The 27,925-nt window shown below is 44.7% G+C and overlaps 1 protein-coding gene across 2 annotated transcripts in view; it reads left to right on the top strand.

Annotated features, from left to right (window-relative positions):
- Positions 1–2,757: 2,757 nt before the first annotated feature.
- DOCK8 (dedicator of cytokinesis 8) overlaps positions 2,758–27,925 on the top strand; it is a 214,857-nt gene continuing 189,689 nt past the window's right edge. Inside the window, exon 1 of one of the 2 annotated variants that reach the window (XM_049896144.1) lies at positions 2,758–2,826. Coding sequence is in view for 1 of the 2 variants with exons in the window: in XM_049896142.1 (XP_049752099.1) it covers positions 3,325–3,377 (53 nt within the window). In the remaining variant the exon portion in view is untranslated. Of the gene's footprint in view, positions 2,827–3,170; positions 3,378–27,925 lie in introns of those variants that run through there. The other variant, XM_049896142.1, reaches the window with a different exon arrangement.

Here is a 27,925-nt window from a genome sequence, read left to right as displayed (position 1 = left end):
TTCAGATGGAAATGTCTGAGAGATAGGCAAAACTTCAGGATTGGAAATGACTGCGCCCCTTATTTGCGGTCCCAGATAAGTCGCTAAAAGTTTTTGTGCCTCAGATTCCCCAATAGTAAAGTGGGGATAATGTTATTGGTTGTTATGAGGATGGAAATAATTAATACTTATAAAGGGTTTGTAAGAGTGTGTGGTACAAGGTAAGTTATTTAATTGTTATCTAAAATAGGTCAGTTGCAAAGTAAACAGAGTAGTTGGCTTTCAGGGGAAGTTAGAAGACGACAAGGAGCCCTGGGAGTACAGTGGTTCAGCGCCTGGCTGCTAACCAAAAGGTTGGTGGCTCACACCCACCAGTGGTTCTCAGGAGAAAGAAGTGGTGGTCTGCTTCGGTGAAGATTACAGTCTCAGAAACCCTCTGGGGAAGTTCTACTCTGTCCTATACGGTTGCTATGAGTCAGAATTGACAATGGGTTTGGCCTTTGGGTTTAAGAAGATGATGTGGGGAAAACCAGGAGGAGAACTTAGGATAACTGATGTAATGTAGGTCATAGAAGCCAAGGGAGGAATTTTATGAAGGTGAAAAGCAAAACTGCGTGATGCAGAGACAGAGAGAAAAAGGAAGGCTGAGAAAGGCCAAGAGGTGTGGAAAGAAGGAGACCTTCCAGAGTGCTCTGTGGACAGAGGAGTAATGAGGAGACACCCAACTACAGGAAATTAAAGAGGCAGTAAGAACGCGGAGGCAAGATGCTGAAATGGCTTTTTTTTTTTTTTTAATTGTCCTTTGGGGGAAAGTTTACAGCTCAAGTTAATTTCTCATACAAAAAAATTATACACATATTGTTATGCCTCTTACATGGTTGCAATCCCTGTAATGTGACAGCACACTCCTCCTTTCTGCCCCAGAGTTCCTGTGTCCATTCAACCAGCTCCTGTCCCTTTTGGCCTTGAAATGGCTATTTTTGAAGTTTGCTGGTGGTTTGGGACTGCATCCAAGACCAGATAATGCTTGGAAATAGGCGTTTGACTAAATTAATGGGAATACATTCATGGTGAGTTGTTGAGAGACTGTGAAGGAAATATGGGGTCAACTCTAAGAGAACAATGCTGGCCTGACCACCGTAGTTAAGAACCAAATACTCATTTGAACGCACCACGGTCTGACATAAAGGGGAAGATTTCATGATCCTCTGTCCCCCCCCCCGCCCAAAAAAATTCTCAGTTTTCTTAGCTGAAAATTCTGAAAATTTGAGGTGTTCTCATCATATTCTATATGAGTTTATGTGGAAACAAGAATAACGTCTTTGCTCTTTCTAAAGCGGTATGTCACAAACATTCTCAGAAACTCAGAGAAGCCCATTAGTCGGGCTGATTTAGGATACAGTCCACCGAAGACTCTGACGTCAGAAGTTTTCTACGAATCTTTTGTTTCTTTCCAGTTTGAAGTGGTACTCACAGAACTGTTCTGTTACTATTTTCCTGTCTAAATGTTTGCTTATAAATTCCAGGCCAGTAAATACACTCTGGCAAATTTTCAAAGTCAGAAACCCCAAATTTCAAAAAGCTTTCCTTTCTGTGGAGCTATTTTCGCAGCCCATGTAGTGTTATGGAGTCGCTGGGTGGTGCAAACGGTTAACACACTTGGCTGCTAACTGAAATGTTCCAGGTTGGAGTCCATCCAAAGAGAGGTGCCTTGGAAGAAAGGCCTGGTGATCTACTTCCAAAAAAAAATCAGCCATCGGAACCTCATTGAACACATTTCTACCCTGACACTCATGGGGTTGTCATGAGTTGGAACTGACTTGAAGGCAAGTGGTTTTGTTTTTTTAAGTAATGTTATACTTAGGAAGTTTGCCTTATATGCTAAAAGGCATTGATTTGGCAGGGCGGAGAGGAATGTGAACAACCAGCAGCAGCAGAAACCATAGAAAGGAAGACCACTAGGAAGAGCAAGAACCCAGCCCCTAGGCATTTTGGTATTAGGTTGCTTTGGATGAAATGTTTCAGACCAGCGCTGCCCAACAGAAGTATAATGTGGCCCGCAAATGTGAGACAGATGTAATCGTAAATGTCCTTTCCTGAGAGTCACATTTTCCAAAAAGGAAAAAGCAGACAGGCGAAATTAATTTAAAAAATGTATTTTCAAACCTACTATACTCAAAATAGGAGTCCATGGGTGGCACAAACACTTAAGCACTCGACTACTAGCTGAAAGGTTGGCTGTTCGAACCCACCCAGAGGTGCCTCAGAAGTGAGGCCTGGCAATCTGCTTCCAAAAGGTCACAGTTTTGACAGCCCTTATGGAGCAGTTCTATTCTGCACGCACGGGGCCGCTAGCAACGAACAACATAATCTAAATATCATTTTAACGTGTAATCAATATAAAAAGTATGGCTAAGATACGTCGCTGCATTATTATTATCTTTGTACATGTCTTCAAAGCCCCAGTGTGTTTTCATTTCCAGCACACCTCAGCCGGAACTAGCCACAGTTTCAAGTGCTCAGCCACAGGTGGTTAGCAATTATCGTATTGAATAGTACAGTTTTGAAGCCCAAATAACTTGCTTGAGTATTTTTTCTTAAGGACAAAGTGACAAATAGAGGCATCATGAAGAGAGCGCTCTAGTATAACACAGCTTGCTGATGGCAAACCAGCAACTTGAAATAAAAAACACGGGCTTTTCCAGCGCAGCGATTTCCTTGAGCTCAGGCCTGGGCTTCTCAGTTACAAGCTAGAAACTGACAATGGAACCCGGTGCAACTTATTCTTGAAATAGAGGGACGTGAAGTGCAGTGTTTTCCCCTGGAACAGTATTCATCTAACCCCAGGTTGGTAAAAATGTTTTTTGCTAACTCATAAATTGGATGGAGTCATGATATTTATTTAAGGCCACGCAGGAAGGACCGCTGGCATAGCTCTTGCAAAAGTCGCCTTGTCTCCTAAGTGCACTGACTTCTTTGTAAAAACCTGCCTTTCCCAAAGAATGGTGTTAACCCTTCATGTGACCAAGAACTCGGAGGTCTAGGTTGGGCTCCCGGACGCGCCAGCGCGGTGGGACGGGGAGAAGGCGCGGGGGTACTTGGGCGCAGGGAATTTCCCGGCTGCGCCCCGTGGTCTCTGGGTCGTCGCCCGTGCTCCTTCTGCCCGGGGTCAGGGCGCGGTGACCCGGCTCGCGTCGGGCCCTCCCCCGGGGAATGCGGCGAGAAGGTGAAAAGGCGGAAGTCTCCGGCCCGGCGGACAGATGAGGCGGGCGCCCGGCTTAGCCAGCGCTCCAGCGGCCCCGCGGCCCCGCTCCCCGCGCCCCGCGCCCCACGAGCCCAGACGCCATGGCTACGCTGCCGAGCGCGGAGCGCAGGGCGTTCGCGCTCAAGCTCAACAGGTAAGCGCGCCCCGACGCCCGGGCGGCAGCGCCGCGGCAGCCGGATGGAGGCCCCGGGACGCGCCTAAAACTCGGGCGCGCGGTCCCTGCGCGCACGACCCTGCCCGAGGGCCCGCACGCTGGGCTCAGCCAGGTTCTCCCCGAGCCCAGCCGTCCGGCTGCACTCTGCTACCAGCGTCCCTTTCCTGAGCACCCTCCTAGCCACCTCCCCGCAGCTGCACTCCACCACCGGTGTCCCTTTCCGGAGCACCTTCCCGGCCACCTCCTCCTGGCTGCGCTTCGCTCCCAGTGTCCGTTTCCTGAGCACCCTCCCAGCCACCTCCGCAGGGCTGCACTCTGCCACCGGCACCCCTTCCTGGAGCCCCTTCCCAGCCACTTCCTGGCCACCTTCCCAAGGCTGCTCTCCGCCACCGTTGTCACTTCCCCGAGCACCCTCCCAGACACCTCCCCACCCCACCCCGCCTGGCCTCGCCGGGGCCATCTGCAGGGTCTGACAGGTGGCTGGCCTAGGGAGCTGATGGGTACGCCACCGAGTTGCTTATAAACTGCGCCTTCCATTGAAGCTGTTCTGAGCAAGGGTTAGAAACGAGGTGGCTGAAGTGACAGTTTTGCTTTGAGGAGCTGCTGCAAGACGTCTATGAACCTGAGTAGGGCTCTCCTTCCCCTGCCGTTTTATTATTCCAGGAAAAGTTTGGCTTCTGCTGCCCTCGCTATTTTTATGCCTGGGTCCAGAGGAGCTATGAAGTGGAAAAAGTGATTTTTAAAGTCCTCCGTTTAAATAAACACAGAGGAATGGCCTGGAGCTGACATTATTTTTACATTTGTAGCGCTCCAGCGAGGAACTCAGACTGAACCCCAGCTCCCTGGGCCATTTGTAATGGAAATTGGACAGACTCAGTGGAGGCAGGTGGAATGCTCAAAGTTCTCCGCAGAGGTGCTTTCATTGCAATTTTTCCTCTGCTAAGAACTGCTGACAAGGATTTGGGGGCATTTGGTCTTGCCCTGAGAAATGGAGACTGTCTGGTTAAAAGATAATATGCAGCTAGTCTTGAAGGGTCCAGGGATCACTGTAGTCCTGCACTGCTCTAGAAGTTGCTAAAGTCGCCTTTTAGCTGAGCCCACCAAAGGCTGGCTCCACAGTACCTTCATCTCTGTGCTGCTACTTTGTGAAAAGGCTTGAGCCACAAGGAATGAGAAGTCCAGAAAAATGAGGCGGTAAGGACTTCCAGGGCCCTGGGTCTTGCAGTTAAAGTGCTTGGCTGGTAATTGAAAGGTGGGACATTCCAGTCCATCCAGAGGTGCCTTGGAAGAAAGGCCTGGCAATCTACTTCTGAAAAATCAGCCATTGAAAACCCTATGGAGCACAGTTCTACTCTGACACACACAGGGCCACCATGAGGCGGGGTCGGCTCCACGGTAACTGGTTGGTTGGTTGAAGGACTTCTAGAGGGTATGCTGAGCTTTATTGGTGATTTGATTTCTACTTGCTATGTAGCTGGAAGCACACAATTTCCTTTACCTTACTATTTCTTCATCTGTAAACGGAGTTTAATTATTAATGTGTCCTGGATATTAATTTGGAGGTCAGAAGGCATAAAGCATATTAGTGATTTCCCTGTGGGGATCTTTTCCTGCACGGGGTCTCATGGCTATGGCATGCCATGAGGGACAGTTCATTTGGGGGTAATGGGGGATCGACTGATATTATTGTGGATGTACCACTTGCCATAGGCACTACTTGTCCATCCCAGTGATGTTTAGGACAGGAATTGTGACTGTGAGTTTGGGTGGAGTTAGTTTGGGGAGAGTAGCCAGGACCTGAACTGACCCTATAAACCAAACCCATTGCCGACTCACGGTGACCCCATGTATTATAGAGCAGCGTCTTAGTTACCTAGTGCTGCCGTAACAGAACTACCGCAAGTGGATGGCTTTAACAAAGAGAAGTTTATTTCCTCACAGTAAAGTAGGCTAAAAGTCCAAATTCAGGGCGTCAGCTCCAGGGGAAGGCCTTCTCATCAATCTTCACCCAGACTAGGAGCTTCTCTGGGCAGGGACCCCAGGTCCGAAGGACTCGTTCTGCTCCTGGCACTGCGTTCTTGGTTCCCTTGCTTTCCTTTTATCTCTTGAGAGATAAAAAGTGGTCCAGTCCACACCCCAGGGAAGCTCCCTTAACATTGGATCAGGGATGTGACCTGGTAAGGGTGTTATAATCCCACCCTAACCCTCTTTAACATAAAATTGCAATCACAGAATGGAGGACAACCGCACAATACTGGGATTCATGGCCTAACCAAGTCGACACATATTTTGGGGGGATACAATTCAATCCATAATAAGTGGAATTGCTGCATAGGGTTTTCTAGGCTGTAATCTTTATGGAAGCAGATCGCCAGGCCTTTCTGCTGTGGCACCACTAAGAGGGTTTGAAGCACCGACTTTTAGGCTAGCAGTCGATTGCCTGCTGTTTGCTCCACTCAGGGACCTGAAAGCAATTGTGGGGTTGGTTAGCCCTGGGGGCTGAAGATAATGGTTAAACGCTGGACTACTAGCCTGCGGGTTGGTGGTTTGAACCCACTTAAAGGTGACTTGGAAGATAAGCCTGCAAATTGCTTCCTAAAGGTCACAGCCATTGAAAACCCTTCAGAGCATAGTTCTACTCATGGGGTCGCCTTGAATCAGAATTGACTTGATGGCAAGTAACACCACCAGCTGGAGTCAGACCTGCTTGCACATCTGCTCTGCTACCAAATAACTGTGTGACACTGGGCATGTTACCTAACCTTGCTGAACTCTGGTTTCTTTATATGTCAAGTGGAGAGGATCATAGCACCACTCTCACGTGACTGTTGTGAGACTGAGAGAGATAATACGTACAAAGTGCTTGTAGTGCCTGACTCGAATCGGTGCTAGATAAATGTTAACTGTCGTCATCATCACCGCTGTCAACGTCATTGTCACCTCATCATCACTGTCTTGGAGATTCCGAGAAAGGAAGGTTTGAGGGGTTTTCAGGCAGAGGCCGGTTTGGGGCTGGGTAACTAGGTACCAGTGGTTGATTAGAACTGTCTTGGGGCCAGTGTTCTTCCAATATGCCTTTCATTCCTGTGCTGAGAACATGAAACGCACTCAGTGGAACAGAACATGTGATGGAATCTGGCCAAGAGGAGCCCCACTCAAGTTAAATAAAATATAAAATGTTCCCTAACCTTCAGGCAAGAATACGGAGCGATGACTCCTATTCTTGGAGTTCAGTACTCCCTTTTGAAGCATTTTGTGTGTTGGCTGGAAGACTTATGGTAAGGAACTTGGCAGAAATTATTATTTAAAGGAATGGATTAACCCTTTCATGGATGAATTTTTTTTAGGGGGGGAATTTTTTGGTGATGCCATGTTTTTCTCACTAATGGAATGGATGCTGAATCATTGTTGGTAGTTTTTTTTTGTCTGAAAAAATGAGGGTGCCAATTGCAAGTGGGAGGTATCAGTTCCACGTTCCATGAAGTACATCACACATGCAGGACATATCAGTTCCATGGTGCATCACACTTCCTGGTTACACTTGAGCCATAAAATATCTTACTCAACTTTACAAAAATATGCACGAAACACTAAATAAACATTGCACTTGCTGCACATAGTTGTTACCAGTTTGATATAGAGTGGGCCGTATCAGTACCATGTTCCACGAAGCATCCCACCCACATGGGACAGATTGGTCCCATGGCCCAGGAAGTGCATCACCAGCTGTTTTCACCCCCAGGATAACTCATTTACTTGAGTATTTCCATATGCCGGTAACCGTACCTTCCCCGTAACACAAAGGAGATAGTGAACATACCTGCAACCCTTACCTCACTGTACATAAGCCAAGACACAAAAGTTTCACACAGTCACTCCTGCAGGAAGCATCCCCTCATACAAATGGCTCACAACACTCCAATGTGGTGTAGACCAACTTCCTTGTTTTTTAGGAAGTTGCACCAGTATCCGCCATGACACCAGAGCATATACTAAAGTGGATCAAATGCTTGCAATAAACCTCCAGGGGTGGAAACTGTAACACAGACATATACATCCCATGGTCCGTGAAAGGGTTAATAGAGACCTATCTGGTATCACTGTAGGAGTCCCTGGGTGATGCAAATGGTTAATGGTCTTGGATGCTAACTGAAAGGCTGGAGGTTTGAGTCCACCTAGAGACACCTCAAAAGAAAGGCCTGGTGATCTATGTCCAAAAAATCAGCCATTGGAAATCCTATGGGGCACAGTTCTACTCTGACACATGTGGGGTCGCCATAAGTCAGAATCGACTCAACAGAAACTACTTTTTTTTTTTTTAGTATTAATATAATCCTGGGTTGACAGGCTATTCCCCCAGTGGACTCAAACAGCAACGATTGTGAGGATGGCACAGGACCGGGCAATGTTTTGTTCTGTTGTATGTAAGGTTGCTATGAGTAGAGCTGACATGGCACCTAACAACAACAACACAATATCATATTAAAGTTCACCATTTATGGTTCATTTAATATGTCCCAGGCACTGTAATTCATTTAATGGGTTATATCATTAAAAAATATATATATCATTAGATCCTATCAAAAGCCCTATGAAACTCACATGATGTCCACTTTACAGAGGAGGAAAGCCGAGCTTGGAGATGTACTTGAACGGGCCACGGAATGTGTCCAAGGCCACCCAATAAGCAGTGGCAGAGCTGATACTCCAAACGACTTCAGAGATGGTGCTCTTAATTGGGCCTGTGCTATTTGATCCACGTAGCTGAAGACTTTCCTTTAAAAGCAAGCAGGGGAACTAATTTTTTTTTTTTTGAATTTCAGTAATGGCACGGGCAAATCGTCCTGTGTTCTGATCGGTGTGCAATATGTAAACAGACCAACAATGTGATGTTTTGCAATTCTGAAGTTGGAAGAGAAAATATTTTCTCTCACATGCCTACCTATTATTTTTTACAATACATCAAGTTACAAACATAAGACAGTGTTGAAATAGGGCCATCAGGTACTTCAGCAGGTGTTCGTATTTTTTTCACCTTACTATGTAACATGATACAAACTATCCCTTAAAAATATTTGTGGGATGAGACCACAAATATTTGAATATTCAGGAAATATTCAAATCTGATATATTAAACATTTTATTTTATTTAAGAGCTCAGTTCTGCCCACACCAACCTCAAGGGGAGGAAACAGACCATCTCACAGTAGGAATGCGCGTTCCTCACTGTTCTGAAATTCTGTGGCTTCCTGCAAGCGTCATTGCACAGTTTAAGGGCAAGGCCAAAACCAGAGCGGAACCTGGGAGTACCCACCCATGGCTTTTCCCCATGGCTCCCCTGACTCTCCTATGCTTTCAAAAACCCCCAAACATCAAACCCATTGCCATCAAGAATTGAATGCTACTGCCTATGATCACATTAAAATAGCAATAGAAAGTACAGTACATACATAAGCCAGTAACACAGGCGTTTATTATGACTCGAGACATGTGTTGCAGGTTATATATGTACTGTATCATTATACGTCTGGCAGCACAATTGCTTTGTGTATAAGAGACACCTGTGGGAAGGTGTTGTGTTCTCTATGTCCAGTTACATAGCGATTGGGGCTATGTTAATGCTTCATGTCTGATGTGTTCTGAACCCAAGGCTAGCAGGGGCCTTGGGACAATCAAATTCAGAATCTTTGGTCTTTCATGTTTAGGATCATTTTCATCTAGACACTCTGGAAAGCACCACTGGAAATTCAGACATCTGGTGCAGTTGTAAAGGTGCCTTAAACTAAACCCATTACCATGGAGTCGATTCTGACTCATAGTGACCCTACAGGATGGAGTAGAACTGCCCCATAGGGTTTTCAAAGCCGTAATCTTTACGGAAGCAGGTCGCCAGGTCTTTCTCCCTCGGAGTGGCTGGTGGGATTGAACTGCCGACTTTCCTGTTAGTAGCCAAGGGCTTTAACCACTGTGCCACCAGGGCTCCTAAAGGTGCCTTATGGAACATTTACTGAGAGAACCTTCCATCAGGGTGATATTTTCTTCAATAGGAGTTCTTTGAGCTTCCACAATTTACATCTATGTGTGAAGCCAATGTTTACGTCTGCATGGACCTGTGGGAAGAAAATGTAATTACATCAAGTGGTTCCTTAGGGAGAGAGGCGAAGCTCAGGGGACGCAGAGCTAGTGGTGGAGGGGGATGATGTCACACTCACCCTGACTTTTCATCCTCCTTATTGGGGATCTTGAGAAGACAGGGATGACAATAGCTGGAGAAGTCAGGGCTGACAGAAGGCTAAGAAACAGGAGGTCTTTTTTCTTTTCAAAAGCTGACCACAGGTGCCTGTTGATGGCTTGGCCTGTGTTTAGAGATAAAACAATGGGACGTGCTATCCCTGTTCCTACAAGTGTCCAGTCTAATTTATTACCAGGCAGCAGCCAGAAAGACTCTCCAGGCTCTAGGTAAATACAGCTGAGACTGTGTGGTTGTGGTTAAGTGTGGTTCTCCTGCTTCTGGAGTTGGCACTGGAGTGGAACGGATTGCTGTACTGAAAACTTGGTGATGTTGTTAGGTGCTGTCATCTCGATTCTGACTCATCATGGCCCCATGTGACAGAGTAGAACTACCCCATAGGGTTTTCTAGGCTGTAATCGTTATGGAAGCAGATCGCCTGGTCTTTCTCCTGCAGAGCTACTAGGTGGGTTTGAACTGCCAGCCTTTCAGGTAGCAGCCAAGCGCTTAACTGTTGCACCACCAGGGCTCCTTAACTTGGGGATACTCAGAACAAAAACAGATTGATGTCTCAGAAAGTGTACACGAACACATCTGTATGCTGGGTTCTGGTGAAATCAACTGGGGAAGTTGGCCTAGGATGTAAGATCATTGTATCATGTTCTGCTGCGTTCAGATCAAGGGCAAAAGGAGAAAAGTAGAAATGGTAGTGGCGGGACCAGAGTTTCTGTAGCCCTGTGTTCTTTCCACCCATGTTCATCATCAAAAATAGAAAAATAGAGTGAGAAAAAGAAAAGGCATCACCCACATTTCTAGCAGCCCTCAATTACAGCTGTTAACATCTGGATGTATATGCTTCCACCTTTACAAAATGAGACCATTGCACATAAACCAGTTACTGTCAAGTCAATTCTGACTCAGGACAACCCCATGTGAGTCAGAGCAGAACTGTGCCCCCCCACAGGGCTTCCAATGACTGGTTTTTGGGAAGTAGATTGCCAGGTCTTTTGTTCGAGGCACCTTTGGGTGGACTTGAACCTCCAACCTTTTAGTTGTCAATCATTGTAGATCTGCATTACAATTTAAATTTTAATTTACATTGTTCATGTAATATTCCATTGACTGGATATACCGGATTTATTGAAATAATTATCACTGGGCATTAAGATAAAAAAAAAAATAGCTTCCAGTTTTTCCCAATGATGTACAGTGCTTGATGAAAAAGCCTTTTATGGACATCTTTATGTGCTAGCAAAGATACTTCCTTAAAAATTCCTAAGAGTGGCCTAGGTAGACCCCCAAATGAATCAAAAGCAGGGACTCAAAGAGATACCGGCATACCAGTGTTCAATGTAGCGCTATTCACAATAGCCAAAAGGTGGAAACAACCCAAATGTTTTTCGACAGATGGATGGGTAGACAGGACGTGGTATATACGTACAACGAAATACTGTTCACCCGTAAAGAGAAATGAAGTTCTTATACGTGCTACCACTTGGATGAACCTTGAAAACATTAAGCTAGTGAAATAAGTCAGTCACAACTGGATAAATCTTGTACAATCCCACTTACGTGAAATACCTAGAAAAGACTGATGCGTAGAGACCACAGTCTGTTAGTGGTTACCAGGGCTTGGGGAGGGAGAAATGAGGAGGCATTACCTTAAGGGTACAAACCATCTATTAAAAGTGATGAAAAATGGTGGTGGTGAAGCTTGTATGACGTGGCGAACGTAATCAGTGTCACTGAGTAGTACAAGTAAAAAATGCTTGAAGTGGCAAATGTTTTGTAATATATATTTCACCAAAATTAAAATTTATTAAGAAAGAATTCCAAGGAGTGGAGTCGCTGGGTCAGAGAAAAGAAGCATTTCCCAAGCTTTTGATGCACATTGCCAAATTGTCACTCGGGAAGGTTCCACCTGCTTACGCCCCACCAGGGCCCACCTTCACCCCAGCACTGAGTTTTATTGGTCTCAAATCTTTATTTGCCACCCTTGATCCCTTCTCTGAAACATCTTCTTGTTCAGTTTGTCTCCCAGGTCTCTGCACAACCCCTGAAGTCATCCTTCAGGTTTTAAGATAGTCAGCATCTTTTTTTTTTTTTCTCCTTTCCCTTCTACGCAATCAAAGATGGTGGTAACGTTTACGGTTCTTACTTTCTGTCTCTGTCCCTTGAATAGGTGGGTTGATGATAAAGATTGATTCTAACAACTTAGTTCTTGGCTTTGCTTTTCTTTTTTAAACTTGGTTCTTCTTTGATTTCGTTTTAGACTCTGTTTGCCAGACCTGTGCTGGTACTTTTTACTTGGTTTAACAACCTCATCCAATCCATTTCTCCTTGGAGTGTGTAAACTTTAGCCCTTTAAATAAAACGGCACACAGAAAACCAGAATCCTGAGCTATCCCAAAATCAAATTCCAGATTATAGGGCTCATTGTACGTGCTTTCACTTGGATCAGAGAGTGCTGACGTGTCTCATACGTCTTTGTGTTCCTTTTCCTCTGGGATTGGTTTTTGGGGCCAACACAATATGTTAGTACTGTTCTGCTCAGAAACCTCAAAAGACTATGAGTTCCCCTATCATTCCTGTGATCCAAAGGACAAAGTTCCCTGTTCTCCTCTGCTTCTTCTTCTTGTTAGTTGCCACTGAGTTGGCTTCGACTCCTGGCGACCCATGTACAACAGAACAAAATTTTGCCCAGTCCTGCACCATCCTCACCATCATTAGGATGCCTAAGCCCAATGTTGCAGCCACTGTGTATTTTGAGTGCCTAGGAGGCTCATCTTCTAGCACTGTATCGGACAATATTCGGTCGTGATCCATAGGGTTTTCACTGGCTAATTTTTGAAATTAGATTACCAGACCTTTCTTCCTAGTCTGTCTTAGTCTGGAAGCTCTGCTGAAACCTCTCCACCATGGGTGACCCTACTGGTATTTGAAACACCGATGACATAGCTTCCAGCATCACAGCAACACACAAGCCACCACAGTATGACACACTGACAGACGGGTGGGTGGTCTTTTATGCTAGAGGGGGGAAAAAAAACTAGGTTACCTAATGATCCCCCCCTAAAAAAAAACCTACTGATACTCAAGCTAAACTGAACTAAATTCAGAAATGCTGAACTGTGAGGCAATCAACCCCTCTCTCTTTCTCCTATGTCTTGACCTTACGGCCCAGGCGTAAGTCAGCAGGCTTGCAGTCCTAGGCTGGTCAGTTTGAAAGTTGGTTCCTTCCCTCATTCATTCACCCCTGCTTTGAGAGTCACTGCATTAAGTGCTGTGCTAGGTACAAGGACAAGCGAGTCATGGAACTTGTCTTGAAGGAACAAGAAGGTCAATTTAAAATGGATTGAGACGGGGGGACCCCTTCCTAGCCCTCCATGCTGAGTGTTACTGTGATTTCCGATTGGTGGTCTCTGGATAAACACCAGCATCCAAAACGTTTTTAGAAATCCTCTTTGGGTTGTTCTCAGAGACTGCAGCACACTTACTTTCTAAGATAAGCTCAATGGAATGAAGTCTTTTTCCCTTGAGGAAGAATATGCTTCCTTTATCTCTTGAAAAGTTTCAAAAATATAGAAAACAGAGATGATAATGCGGCAACTCTCTGTGGGTCCCCTGGCCAGAAGGAACAACTGTTAGCATTTTATAATTTTTGCTTTGTCGTTGTTAGTTGCCGTCGCGTCAACTCTGAACTGCTCCAGAGGGTTTATGCGGCTGAGAAGCAGATCACCAGGCCTGTCTTCCAAGACACCTCTGAGTGGGTTCACACTGCCAACCTTCCAGCTAGCAGTTGAGCACTTAACCATTTGCGCCACCCAGGGACTCCTAATATTTGCTTTAGGTATATTTAAATAAAAAAAGAAAACTCTACAGACAAATTTGAAGTCCTCTTTGTTCTGCTGTCCAGACCTGTTCTCCCCTGTCTCAATGTAAGCATTCTCATGAAGTTGTACTTTTAGAGTGTGTGGTGTGTGTGTGTGTGTGTGTGTGTGTGTGTACACCCCCCTCCCCATTGCCGTCGAGTCGATTCTGACTCAGAGGAACCTATAGGACAGAGTAGAACTTCCCTATAGGGTTTCCGAGGCTGTAATCTTTACCGAAGCAGACTGCCACATCTTTCTCCCACGGAACAGCTGGAGGGTTTGAACCTCCAACCTTTCGGTTAGCAAACCAGCATTTAACCACTTCGCTGCCAGGGCTCCGTGTGTACACACGCGTTCATAAACAGTATATCGAATATCATTTCTGGAAGTAGCCAACATCATTAGCGCCCAAGCAAGCCTGTCAAGTGAAGTACTACCAGTCTGAGTTAAAGATGTCACTGCAAAGTAATGGGACGCTTTTACGAGGCACCTCAGCAAGAGCGCTGAGAACAGTTGCAAAAGAGGAGTTCCAAAAACAATTTCAGGACAGATGGCTTTGTCCAAATAAACTGCGTGGCGCTTCTCCTGTCAAATTCTGAAAAACAGTTACTTGGATGTGTTCATTCTGGTAAATTTTTAAATCACTCTTTGCTTGATTATCACATGGTGTATTTCCTGGGGTGGCCAGGAAATTAAAAAAAGAAAGTTTTTTTTTTTTTTCCTCCATCAGATGAATGTATCCATGATTTGCATTTGGCCTGAGGTAAGCAGTTGATCTTATGTTTATTTTTAAATATGTGGTTTTAAAAGCATAGAAAGATTTTGTCTCATTGCCTGGACACTTGATTAGGGAAAGAATGTGTATCAGCAAAAGATGGGGTAGTGTTTGCGCCAAAGTCTTTGTGCAGATCATTTTGGGCTTGGTGTGACTGAATGAAGGAGCCCTGATGGCTCAGTGGTTAAGCGCTCGGCTGCTAACGGAAAGGTCGGCAGTTCAAACCCACCAGATACTTGGCAAGAGAAGGGTGTGGCCGTCTGCTTCTGCAAACCCTATAGGGCAGTTCTACTCTGTCCTATAGGGTCACTAGGAGTCGGAATGGACTCTAGGGCAACACGTTGTGACTGAATGGTGCCGGGGCGGTGGTGGCTCGACGTTAGAATTCTTGCCTTCTGTGTGGGAGGCCTGGGTTTGATTCCCAGTCAGTGCACTTCACGTGCGGCCACCACCCGTCCCTCAGTGGCGGCTTGTGTGTTGCTGTGATGCTGAGCAGGTTTCAGCAGAGCTTCTCGACTAAGACAGACTAGGAAGAAAGGCCTGGCAACCTACTTCCCAAATCAAACTGGGAAGAGTGGCTGTGGGCAGAACTGCTCTCTCCTAAATCTCTGTTTTACCTTGTGCCCCACGGGGCAATACTTGGCAAGCAGCAGCCACCTTCTTTGGTGGAGTGGGTTCAGGTCTTGGTTCTTCGCTCTCAGCTGTGTACTTTGAGCAGCAGAAAGAAGCTGAGCACCGTCAGAAAGTTCCACAGCTGGGGTACAAGATACCTGAGGGAGGCAAGCTGGAATTCCTCTAGGGGTTCTTACGAGTCACCACTCAGTAATTTACACTAGGATGACAGTCTGCTTTCCTTATGCAAGCAGAAAACCTTGGGTTCAAAGTCCACTGACAGTGCTCACAGGTCCTTTATCCTACTGTTTAAAATAAATATTTCAAGGCAATGGTGGCCATCTGTCTGTAAGGACAAGATGGTTGCCTCCCTGACATCCAAGGCAATTCTGGTGAGGGCTCCGAAGGCAGTGAAGAGAGCGATAGAGAAAGTCTCTGTCGTCTTAGAGAATACATATGGCACCAGCAACAGAATGTTGCCAGAAATGTGGGTGTTCCATGTTCTTCGGGTGAGGCCGTATAAGAAATTGATAAGCATATGATAGTACGATGGAGGAAGAGCGGTGCTTTTTATGCAACGGCAAAGAACTTGTCTGGATTATGTTCAAATATTTGGTGGAAGGTAGAACTGGGAAGTGACGAACTTGGATATTTGGCTGAGGAGGTTTCTAAGCAAGATCTTGAAGGGCCGTGTGGTTTCAGATGCAAGAGAAAAGAGATGGACTGATACTCTGGCTGGCTTGCTTTATTCTGGTATCTTCCTTTTTCACTCCAAATCACTCCCCTGTTTGCACAGGATCCATTTAAAAAGCCAAAAAAAAAAAAAAAAAAATCAAACCGACTCATGGTGACCCCATGTGTTACAGAACAGAACTGCTTCATAGGGTTTTCTCGGCCAAATCTTTATGGAAGCAGATCGCCCGGCCTTTCTTCCTTGGAGCTGCTGGGTGTGTTTAAGCCACCAAACTTTAGGTTAGTAGCCGAGCAAAAACCATCTGTGCCACGCAGGGACATCCATTTGGAAGAGATATCCAGTTTACCTGTTATATCTTGTTTTCCACCCAACGATTTCATTCAGCTCAATAAGAATTTTTTTGATCGCCTGTGACTTTCTTGAGGCACTGTTATAGTTGTTGTCATGTGTCCATCAAGTTGATTCGGACTCATGGCGACCCCAGGTGTGTCAGAGTTGAACTGCTCCAACTGAAAAAGTCAGTGGGTGACTTTTTCAGAAGCAGGTTCCCAGGCCTTTTCTCCAAGGTGTCTCTGGGTAAGTTTGAACTGTCAAGCTTTCGGCTCATAGTCAATCAAGCACAAGAACTGTGTGTGTGTCCCCTAGGGACTCCCCATTAGCGTAGAGAGGATACCTAATGCAGGAAAAGGGAATACTGACAATACCTTCAAGCCTTTTAAAAGCCACGAAGCTGTCATCTCCAGGGTGGGGATTGAAGAATGGACATATTTTCTAAGGGGGAATGTATAGTGCGAAGAGAAGAGGACTGAGCCTGAGGAAGAGCCCCTGCCAGTCAGGACAAGGGGAAGACTTACAAAGAGAGACGAGGAAGAATTTGGCCAAGATCGAGCAGACTGGTGTAGCATTAGAGAAGGGAGCTGACGGGTGGTTAGAAAGGCCAGGTGCTGAGTTGTGAGGGCAAAGGAAGAGCTGTTGGCTTTGCCTTGAAGGGGTCATTGTAAACCTCTGAGACAGCAGGTTGAGTGGGGCCGTGGGGAAGGAAGTCAGACTTCATGGGACGATGGAGGAAGTCTGTGCAGAGGAAATAGAGGAAGCCCGTGAGAACACTCCTTTAAAAAGTTTGGCTGTGGCAGAAGAGAAGTGGCGCAGTGGTAACCAGAGTCTCTTGCAAGGCTGTGACATTTACACAGATACAGCACACGAATGCCGAACAAAGGATGGCTCTGGCCTTAGAGAGAAAGAACGTGTTTTATACCCATAAAATAACTCCTTGTTGCTGTTGTTAGTTGTCATCAAGTTGATCCTGACTCATGGTCACTCCATGTGTGTCAGAGTAGAACTCTGCTCCACAGGGTTTTCAATGGCTGATTGTTTGGAATTAGATTGCCAGGTCTTTCTTCCAAGGTACCTCTGGTGGGTTCGAACCACCAAACTTTCAGCTAAGAGTTGATCGCGTTAACTGTTTTAACCATGTGTACCACCCAGGGACTCCAAAATACCTCCGTGAGGCTAAAGATATTCAGGTTATCTGATATTGTGTAATGTATAACACATTTTGCTTGACATTAACATTGACTTCTAATGATTAGTAAAATCTTCTACTTAGGTGTTTTCTTAAAAAGGGATATTGAAATTCTGATTGGCACTGCCATATATTAGCTTTAATAATGTGATCCTTTTTATTTTATTATCTTTACATTTATCTTCATATTTTTGAAGTGTAAAAATTATAGGAAAGAGTGCCTCTATCAGTTATATTTTGCTGTTTAACAAGCCATCCCAAAATTTAGTGACTTAAAACAACAGCAGTTTATTATTTCTCACGACTGTGTGGGTTGGCAATTTGGGGCTCTGTTGGGCAGTTCTTCTGCCGGTCTTCCCGTGGTTATTCATGTGGTCATGATTACTTGTTGACTCAGCTTTGCTGGGGGGTCTGAGATGGCCTCACTCGCAAGTCTGGGTCCTTGGTCCTGGCTGTCAGCTGGGTCTTACCATTGTCACATGGTCTCTCTTCCCTCAGAAGTCTAGCCAGGGCTGCTGTATACATGGTGAAGGTGCTTTCCAAGAGCATAAAGGCAGAAGCTGCAAGGCTTCTTAAGTCTGTAACTCACTATCACTTCTGCCACATTCTGTTGGTCAAAGCAAGTCACAAGGCAACCTGGTTTCAAGGGATAGGGAAACAAACTCAACCTCTTGTTGGGAGGACCTTCAAAATATGTGGCTATGTTAGTCTATCACCAAAACCAAAACCAAACCAGTTGCCATCGAGTCGATTCTGATTCGTGAAGACCCCATATGTTGCAGAGTGGAACTGCACTCCATAGGGTTTTCAAGGCTGTGACCTTTCAGAAGTAGATGACCAGGCCTTTCTTCCAAGATGCCTGTGGGTGGGTTCGAACCACCAGCCTTTGAGTTAGTAGATGAGTACTTAACCCATTGGTGCCACTCAAAGAAAGTAATCATATTCCATTTCAAACTTCAGAATGTTTAAGTGGAAGGTCTTCTCATTCCATGCTCAGATCAAAATACCCATTTTATTGGTAGGGAAACTGAGGACTATTAAGTTGACTCCTGTAAAGGTACCCAAGTGAGTCATGCTTTGTGAGAGACTTTTTTGGGCCATGGAACACAATTATGTGTCTGGAAGAGTTAAAGACAGTCCTGCTAGAAGGCAGGTGGATGAACTTAATAGCATCTTGGGTTTCTCTGAAATCCCATAATTACACTGATGGAGCCTAGATTACAATGTTGTCTGGTCCAGAGATGAAGCAGCAGTTTGAGGATCAGGGAGAGAAGGTGCCTGAAAATTGCCAGTTATCTCTCAAAGGAGCAGGATTTGAAGCTGAAGTAAATGACTAGAAAAAGTATGTGAGCTCCTTATCCTCAAAAAATTTCCAGGGACCACTGCTGTCCAGGGTAAATTCTAGGCTGGGAAGAATTAAAAGCGAGAAGAAGACAGTGAAGTAAGAAGACAGAGAGAAAAAAACACATCAGGAAAATATGTGTATGGGCAGTCTTAGAAGGATCACTTCAGTATTACAGAAAATAATGATATCTGGATTTGAAAAATAAACAATTCTTCAAAATTTCAGTTACGCCAAAATAAATTCTTGCCCTTCATGCAGAGGCTTGGATTCGATTCTGGGCTAATATACCTCATATGCGGCCACCAGCAGTCAGTCGGTGGAGGTTTGTGTGTAGCTGTGATGCTGACCAGGTTTCAGAGGAGCTTCCAGACTACTAGGAAGAAAGGTCTGGTGATCTGCTTCTGAAAATCAGCCAGTGAAAACGCTGTGGATCCCAGTGGTCCAGTCCTGTTGTGCATGGGGTTGCCACGAGTCGGGGGCTAACTTGACGACAGCCAAGTAACAGACAACCCAGTTAAAAAAGTGGTTTAAACAAATCAGGGTTTTTTGCTTTTTGTTTTTTTCTTACCTAGCAAGAATTCCAGGTGTTGGCCGTCTGGGCTTGGTGTGATGGCCCAAGATGCCCCTGGACACAAGCTCCTGGTGTCTTTGCACTCCACCATGCTCAGCATGTGGCTGTAATCCTCATGGTCACAAGATGGCTGCTGAAACTGTATGCATTGAATCAGAGTTGGAAACAGGAAGAAGAAGAAAGGCAAAAGAGGCAGGCCAGCTGAGTTTGCCCCCTTTGTAGGAACTTCTCCAGAAGCCTACATAACACTCTCTGGAGCCCCGGTGATGTAGTGGTTAAGAGCTTGGCTGCTAACCAGAAGGTTGGCAGTTCAAATCCACCAGCCACTCCTTGGAAACTCTATGGGGCAGTTCTACTCTGTCTTATAGGTTCACGATGAGCTGGAATCGACTCCACGACAATGGGCTTTTTGGTTTTTTTATATCTCATTGGCCAGAGCTGTGTCTGTCCATAAGGGACTTTAGCAGGTGTAGCTTATATCAGGAGTCCCTGGTGGTACAAACGGTTAGCACACTCAGCTGCTAACTGAAATGTTGGAGGTTTGAGCCTACCCAGAGGCACCTCAGAAGAAAAGCCTGGCCATCTGCTTTTGAAAAATCAGCCACTGAAAACCCTGTGGAGCACAGATCTACTCTGACACACATTGGGTTTCCATGAGTCGGCACTGATTCAAGGGCAGTTCGTTGCTGGTTTATATTACCCAGCACATTACCACCCCTAACAGAGCTGGGGTTGAATTAGAATGAAGAGGTAATGGATATGATTGTCTTATTCATAGGCAACTAGCAGTCTTTGTCACAGCCCCCAACAATTGCCGCAGGTATGAATTAGTGACAGAACTTCCATTGTTGCAGTGCCCCCACTCCATCAATACATGTAGCCAAGCCAGGCTCATCTAAGTCCTAGGAGCCTGGGCTAATGAAGAGGAATATTGGAGCCTAGAGTTCTGGTCTTAAATTAGCCTTAGAAGAAAAAAATCAGAATGCTCCTTAGAAGTGAGCATGGTGAAAGTTTGTCTTGCTTACTTTGGACACGCCATCAGACAAGACCAATTGCAAAAAAAGGACGTCGTGTCTGGTATAGTAGAGAGTCTGTGAGAAGGAGGAAAACCCTTAGTGAGATAAACTGATGCAAGAGCCCCAACAACGGACTCAAACATACCAACAATCACGAAGATGGTGCAACGTTTCATTCTGTTATACATAAGGTCTCCGTAAGTCAGAGCCGACTCGAAGGCAGCTAAAAACAACAACAACAACACAGATCCAGTGTTAATCAAAGTAACTAATTACTGTAACAATCCCCGGATCTCAGTGGATCAACCTAACAAAAACTTATTTCATGTTCATGTCACAGATTGATGCAGGCCAGATGGCTGTCCTCCAGGCAGTGACTCAGGGACCCATGCTGCTGCCATATTATGACTTTACCTACCATCGTGCAGCTTAAGGTTTTCTGGCATCATTCTGTCAATGGTCAGGAAGAGGGGAGAGTGGAAGATCGTGCATCCAATTTTTAAATACTTTAGCTCGAAAATGGTATACGCCACATCCACTCACATTTGCTTGGTGATTTCTGCTCACAAAGGTCCACAGATACGCAAGGTGGGCTGGGAAATACAAGCTTTGATTGGCAGTCACTTTCCAGCAATAACTCTTCACTGTGAAAGGGGAGCGTGAATGTTTGGGGATCAGCTAGCTCTCTCTGCCACTAGGTCCTGACCACAGAAGAGGAGCCGTTAACAAAATATCCAGCCTATAGGTTTTGTTTTCTGTTGGCGGATAGATACAAACCATGCAGTTCTGAGTCACAGGGACATGCCGCATGGAGGTACAAGGGAATGCATTTGAAATGCCTGAGATTCTAGGAGGAAGCAGTGAGAATACAAGATGTAATTGCCTTGCGAGGCCTTGTATATAACAGAATGACACGTTGCCCAGTCCTGTGCCATTTTCATGATCTTTGATATGTTTGAACCCATTGTTTTGGCTAATGGTACCAAAAAAAACCAAAAAATTAAAATCTAATTGTTGTTGTTAGGTGCCATCGAGTTAGTTTTGACTCATAGTGACCTCACATTTAACAAAATAAGACATTTTGTTGTCCTGCACCATCCTCACATTCGTTGTTATGTTTGAGCCCATTGTTGCAGCCACTGTGCAATCTATGTGGTTGAGGGTCTCCGTTTTTTTTTTTTTGATGCCCCTCTACTTCACTAAAATCAAATTGCAATCAATGTATAGAGACTAAACCTTAGTAATGGTTACCAGGGGTAGAGCAGAGAGGGGTAGGGGGAGTTATTGCTTAGGGGCAGGGGCGGATTAACCAGTAAGCAAGCTATGCACAGGCTTACATGGGTAACATGTAAGAGGTGAAATTGTGCACTACGGATTAGTAAGTAAGCACAAATAAGCCTGTGCGTACCTTGCTAATCGGGTAATCTGTCCGTGTTTAGGGGCACTGAGGTTGGGTCAATGGTGTTGGAATAATTTGGAAAAGGATAGTGGTAATGGTTGCACGATATAATCAATGTCATTGGATCGTGTTGTTGTTCTTGTTGTTAGGTGCCATCAGGTTGGTTCCGACTCACAGCAACCCTATGCACAACAGAACAAACACTGCCCGGTCCTGCGCCATCCTTACAATCGTTGTTATGCTTGAGCTCGTTGTTGCAGCCACTGTGTCAATCCACCTCATTGAGGGTCTTCCTCTTTTCTGCTGACCCTGTACTTTGCCAAGCGTGATGTGCTTCTCCAGGGACTGATCCCTCCTGACAACATGTCCGAAGTATGTAAGATACAGTCTCTCCATCCTTGCTTCTAAGGAGCATTCTGGTTGTACTTCGTCCAAGACAGATTTGTTCATTCTTTTGGCAGTCCATGGTATATTCAATATTCTTCGCCAACACCACAATTCAAAGGCGTCAATTCTTCTTCTGTCTTCCCTATTCATTGTCCAGCCTTCACATGCATATGATGCGATTGAAAATACCATGGCCTGGGTCAGGCGCACCTTAGTCTTCAAGGTGACATCTTTTCTCTTCAACACTTTAAAGAGGTCCTTTGCAGCAGATTTACCCAATGCAATGCGTCTTTTGATTTCTTGACTGCTGCTTCCGTGGCTGTTGATTGTGGATCCAAGTAAAATAAAATCCTTGACAACTTCAGTCTTTTCTCCATTTATCATGATGTTGCTCATTGGTCCAGTTGTGAGAATTTTCGTTTTCTTTATGTTTGGGTACAACCCATGCTGAAGGCTGTGATCTTTGATCTTCATTAGTAAGTGCTTCAAGTCCTTTTCACTTTCACCAAGCAAGGTTCTGTCATCTGCATAACACAGGCTGTTAATGAGTCTTCCTGCAATCCTGATGCCCCGTTCTTCTTCATATAGTCCAGCTTCTCAGATTATTTGCTTAGCATACAGATTGAATAGGTATGGTGAAAGAATACAACCCTGATGCACACCTTTCCTGACTTTAAACCAATCAGTATCCCCTTGTTCTGTCCAAACAACTGCCTCTTGATCTATCTAAAGGTTCCTCATGAGCACAATTAAGTGTTCTGGAATTCCCATTCTTCGCAACGTTATCCATAATTTGTTATGATCAGGTGGTGCTGTGATTAAGAACTCTGCTGCTAACCAAAAGGTAGGCAGTTTGAATCCACCAACGGGGTGGTTCTGCTCTGTCCTGTAGGGTCGCTATGAGTCGGAACCGACTCGACAGCGGTGGGTTTATTACATGCTACGTTGGACTGTACATCTAAAAATTGTTTTGAAATGGCAAATGTTTTTTTATATATATTTTTACCACACACACACACAAATTTCAACCGAGGACACCAGAAGTGTTATGTGGAACTGAACATTTTCTAGAAACCCCACAAATTGATAAGGAGCTAAGTTGCATTTTTTCTGAGAACAATCCATTTAAAATATTTTAGAAAAAAAAACAACACAAGATTAAGAGATCGTTTTAAATAGCTTCTGAGTGATTAATTTAGGATATCTTATTTGACGGGAAACAAGATATTTCCAAAGTATGAGAGAGAAGCATTTTAAAATGTTCACTCCCACGTCTGTCCTCTGAGAGAAGTTAGATGATGAGGGCTCACTTTACACTACTGGTTCAATGGGGGTCTGTCGAATCTTCTTGTTTTATTCTTTTAACAACCTGCTAAACACGTCTTTCTTATTCATGTTAAAACAACAACAGGAAGCCAAATGAGCAGCTGTCGAGTTGACTCCGACTCATGGCGACCTTATGTGGGTTTTCAATGGATGATTTTTTAGAAGTAGATAGCCAGGCCTTTATTTCTAGGCACCTCTGGGTGAATTTTAACTGCTAACTGCTAACCTTTTGGTTAATAGCCAAGTGCTTAACTATTTATGCTACCCAATAAGTCACAGAATCCTTAATGTAGAGCAAAAACAACATAGACTTTTGAGGAGGAATGTTTGGGAGGCAAACCCATTGGATTCCATTTCCGGCTCTACTGGTTCTCAGCTGGAGACCTTTCCAAGTCATTTGTTGTTGTTTTTGTTAGGAAATGCTGCCTGGTCCTGCACCATCCTCACAATTGTTGCTATGCTTGAGCCCATTGTTGCACCCACTGCGTCAGTCCATCTTGTTGAGGATCTTCCTCTTTTTCACTGACTTTACCAAGTGTGATGTCCTCCTCTAGCAATGATGTGTCCAAAGCAAGTGAGTTGGACAGTGTTCTGTTGGGACTGATAAGGTTTTCATTGGCTAATTTTCAGAAGTAGAACGCCAGGCTGTTCTTCCTAGTCTGTCTTAGTCTGGAAGCATTACTGACTCCTGTCCACCATGGGTGACCTTGCTGGTATTTGAAATACCAGTGGCAGAGCTTCCAGCATCCCAGCAACACGCAAGCCACCACAGTAGGACAAACTGAGAGACGGTGGTGGAACAGAAGGTGAAAGATGCTTTTGTTATCCCAAGGATGCAGATATGGAAACTGAGGCTGAGTGAGGATATGCAGATTGCCCACGAGAGTACAGCCTGTCGGTGGCAGAGCTGTGGTGGAAACCAAGGACTAGCTGAAACCAAACCCATGCCCTTAACTGTGTGCTTTTTGTTCTTGCCAACAACTGCTACCAACAAGCCGACTTTCCTGCTGAAGTAAGTTTTCGTCACGCTCTTGCCTTGGAATGTGCCACAGTAGTTTTTTCCGTATGCTGTAGTATGGTTGGCTTCACCTCAGATGGGTCAGAGGGTTAACTTTCAGGAGAGATGGGCCATGTCCGCTCCAAACACAACAAGACGTAGCCTGACGGCTTCTACAAACCTCGTGGTGGTTTCTCTTCACCAGAGCTTGGACTATGATTTTAAATTTGTTCTTTATTTCCGTTGGAATAGGCCAAAACTGACTTGATTTTACTCTGAAATGAGCTGTCACAAAGATGCACTTTCAAACTAAAGATTCTAGGCTTTTTTTTTCCCTCCATCACATTATCAAAATTAGAAACAGTCCCCTAAAAGTTCGGCCCAGCCTCTGTGGGCTTAATCACCTCAGTGGTATCAAGCATGAAACTTGATTTCCGGAGGGAGAGAGAATGTTTGGGATGGTGGGGAAGGGATCTTTCTATGTGTAAAAAATGCAGTTCCATCTGCATCTGACCCGTTCACTATGGTAGATACTGTGGACTCTGAGTGCAGTTGACCTTATGAACCATGACTGAAAACCCACAGAACTGGACGGTATTTTCTTTCTCTAGGACTATATCATGGTGTATGAAAAAACACCACCCTGGTGACTAGACCTTGGCTCCTAGTCTCTCCTTTGTTGTTGTCAGGGACTGTTGAGTCTGTTCCGACTCATGGCAACCTTGTCTATAACAGAATTAAATGTTACCAGGTCCTGTGCCATCTTCATGATCACTGGTATGTTTGAGTCCATTGTCGCAGCCATTGAAAATCCTGTGGTTTTCTGACACACATGGTGTCACCATGAGTTGGAATCAACTCAATGGCACTTAGGTACTTCCAGCTACCCTTCTGGCTTCCCTGCCTCCTTGACCTTCACTTCAATCTGGGTTTAGAAGCAGGGTCCTTGATGAGAAAATTCCTTGAGATGAAAACATTGGTTCCATCTGCAATGGTTCTTTTGGGGAGAAGTAGAGAAGCAGAGGAGGGCTTTGGTGGTTCAGTGGTAGAATTCTCGCCTTCCATCTGCAGCCACCACCCGTTTATGGGTGGAGGCTTGCATGTTGCTAGGATGCCGAACAGGTTTTAGCAGAGTTTCCAGACTAAGAGGAACTAGGAAGAAAAGCCTGGTGATCTACTTCTGAAAATCAGCCAGGGAAAACCCTGTGGATCACAACAGTCAAATGTCATTGTGCATGGGCTCCCTATGAGTCAGGTAGCTAACAAGAAAGACTTCGGAATTCATCTCCATTGATGAAAGCACTAGGCATCTTGACAAACAGTGAAGAAATTGAAGGATTCTCCCAATAGCCCCCAATGAGGCTGACCCCTACCCCACTCCTACCACAGGCCGGCTTCATTTGCTCTGTTGCTTTGAATAAGGGAAGAAACCTGTATCAGGAAGCATTTGTTCTATGCCAGGTTCCAGGCACTTCCCCAAATATCTTCCTTATCCTCAAAAATTCTGGGTCAGTGGCGGAGCTGGGATGCAAACCAAAGTCTGCTGGGCAGTTCTTTATTAGAGCACTGAGATGGAGATGCTAAAACTTCAAACTCAGTAGACCAAGGGTCTGGAGCTTTGAGATCATTATTCAATTTAGGTAAACAAACAAACAAAACTCCTACAAAGGCATCCAAAAATTGTTCCCTTTTGACCTTTTTTTTTTTCTCTGCCAGAGGTGGGAGGGGCACAAGAAATGGAATGTAGGCATGTTTATGGGGTTATTTCCTTGTGGTAGAAGGAAAAGCACATTTCTCTTTAAAACCTTTAAAATATACCTATAAAATGATCCATTTTCTAACTGGCCTTGCTGGTGAATCCAGAGATTGCGGGCATGTAATTCACAGGTAACCGACTAGTTTTTAAATATAAGACCTTCAACAATTCCAGGAAAGTTGGATAAAGCCTGGGAACACAGAAAAAAACTGGATTTACAGCATATTTTTTTCCTTTGAATATTGAACTTAGAATTCCTTAATTTGACGATCACATATAAACTATGGATATGGAATATTGAATATTTACCCCCAAATTTACTTCCATTAGCTGATTCATAGCCACCCTGCTGGCACAGTGGTTAAAGAGCTTGGCTGCTAACCAAAAGGTCAGTAGTTCAAACCCACCAGCCACTCCCTGGGAGAAAGATGTGGCAGTCAGCTTCTGTAAAGATTACAGCCTTGGAAATCCTGTGGGGGCAGTTCTACCCTGTCCTTACGGGATCCCTATGAATTTGGATGATTGAGTATTTAGACACTTTTAAATGGCCTGAATATTTTTCTTTTGACATATAACAAAAATATTTTCAGACTTACAGCCAGAATAGAGTATAAAAGCACTGCATAAATCGTTACTCACACCTGATGCATAGAAAGATGCATGTTTATTTACCACACTGTGAATTTGCTGTTTGTTTCTTCATGATGCTTTAAATTCAGCCGGAGAACCAGATTATGAACTGTTATTTTATATCTCTCCACTGCCTCTACATTTCATAAACTAATCAAACATGACTCGTTAAGAGCCTATACACAATTTACTTGAATTTGCTAATCTTTTAATCAAAAGGGTATTTTTGACAGAAAAATTTTTACAGAGTCCATTTGTCATTTTTTAAATGCACCAGCTAGTTTTACCTCAGAGAAACCTTTTCTCAAAAGTGTGGCAGCCTCTGGGGAAATAAATATATCTACTCTAAGTTCTGCTGACAGGTTTTAAATAAACTAAAGTATTTCTAATTCTGTTTCACTGTCTCAATGAATTGTATTAAAAAGTTCTTTTTGATCTCTGAATTAAGGGGAAAAAAAGTTGAGTAAACAGGCTGTGCAAACTTTGTGTCGTGCCTTGTTATGGATTGAATTGTGTGCCCCCAAAATGTGTCCCAACTTTATTAGGCCATGTGATTGTCCACCGTTTTGTCATCTGATGTGACTTTCCTATGTGTTGTAACTCCTACCTCTATGATGTTAATGAGGCAGGATTAGAGGCAGTTATGTTAATGAAGGAGGACTCAATTTACAAGATTAGGTTATATCTTAAATCAATCTCTTTTGAGGTATAGATGAGAGAAGGGAGCAGGGAGGAGAGGAAACTCATATCACCAAAAATGAAGAACTGGGAGGGGAATGCGCCCTTTGGACCTGGGGTCCCTGCTCTGAGAAGCTCCTAGACCAGGAGAAGATTGATGACAAGGACCTTTCCCCAAAGAGAGAAAAAGCCTTCCTCTGGAGCTGACGCCCTGATTTCGGACTTCTAGCCTCCTAGCCTGTGAAAGAATAAATTTCTGTTTGTTAAAGCCATCTACTTGTGTATTTCTGTTTTAACTGCACTAGATAACTAAGGCACACCTTGAACACATTCAAGAAAAAGACTCTTGTATACAACAGAGGAAAATACAACCAAGTTACTCTCAAGTCGATCCCAGCTCACAGTGACCCCATGTGAGTCGAAGTAGAACTGTGCTCCACAGGGTTTTCGATGACTGATTTTTTGGAAGTAGGTCACCAGGCCTGTCTTCCAAGGCATCTCTGGTAGACTCAAATCTCCAGCCTTTTGGTTAGCAGCCGAGTGCGTTCACCGTTTGCACCACACAGGGACACCATGTACAGCAGAGAGATTCCAATAATTTGGTGGGTTGAGGGCCTCATCTGAGGTGTATTTTCTGTGGACACCAAGCCTGAGGTGTTACCTACTGCCCAACTCACTGTCCACGCTGGCTTGTGTCCCTGGGGACCCAAGGGGCCCC

The sequence above is a fragment of the Elephas maximus genome, chromosome 9 (genome assembly GCF_024166365.1).
Source record: "Elephas maximus indicus isolate mEleMax1 chromosome 9, mEleMax1 primary haplotype, whole genome shotgun sequence".
Taxonomy (NCBI): domain Eukaryota; kingdom Metazoa; phylum Chordata; class Mammalia; order Proboscidea; family Elephantidae; genus Elephas; species Elephas maximus.
Note: the sequence above shows the minus strand (reverse complement) of the source record. Positions and strands in the feature narration are given on the sequence as shown.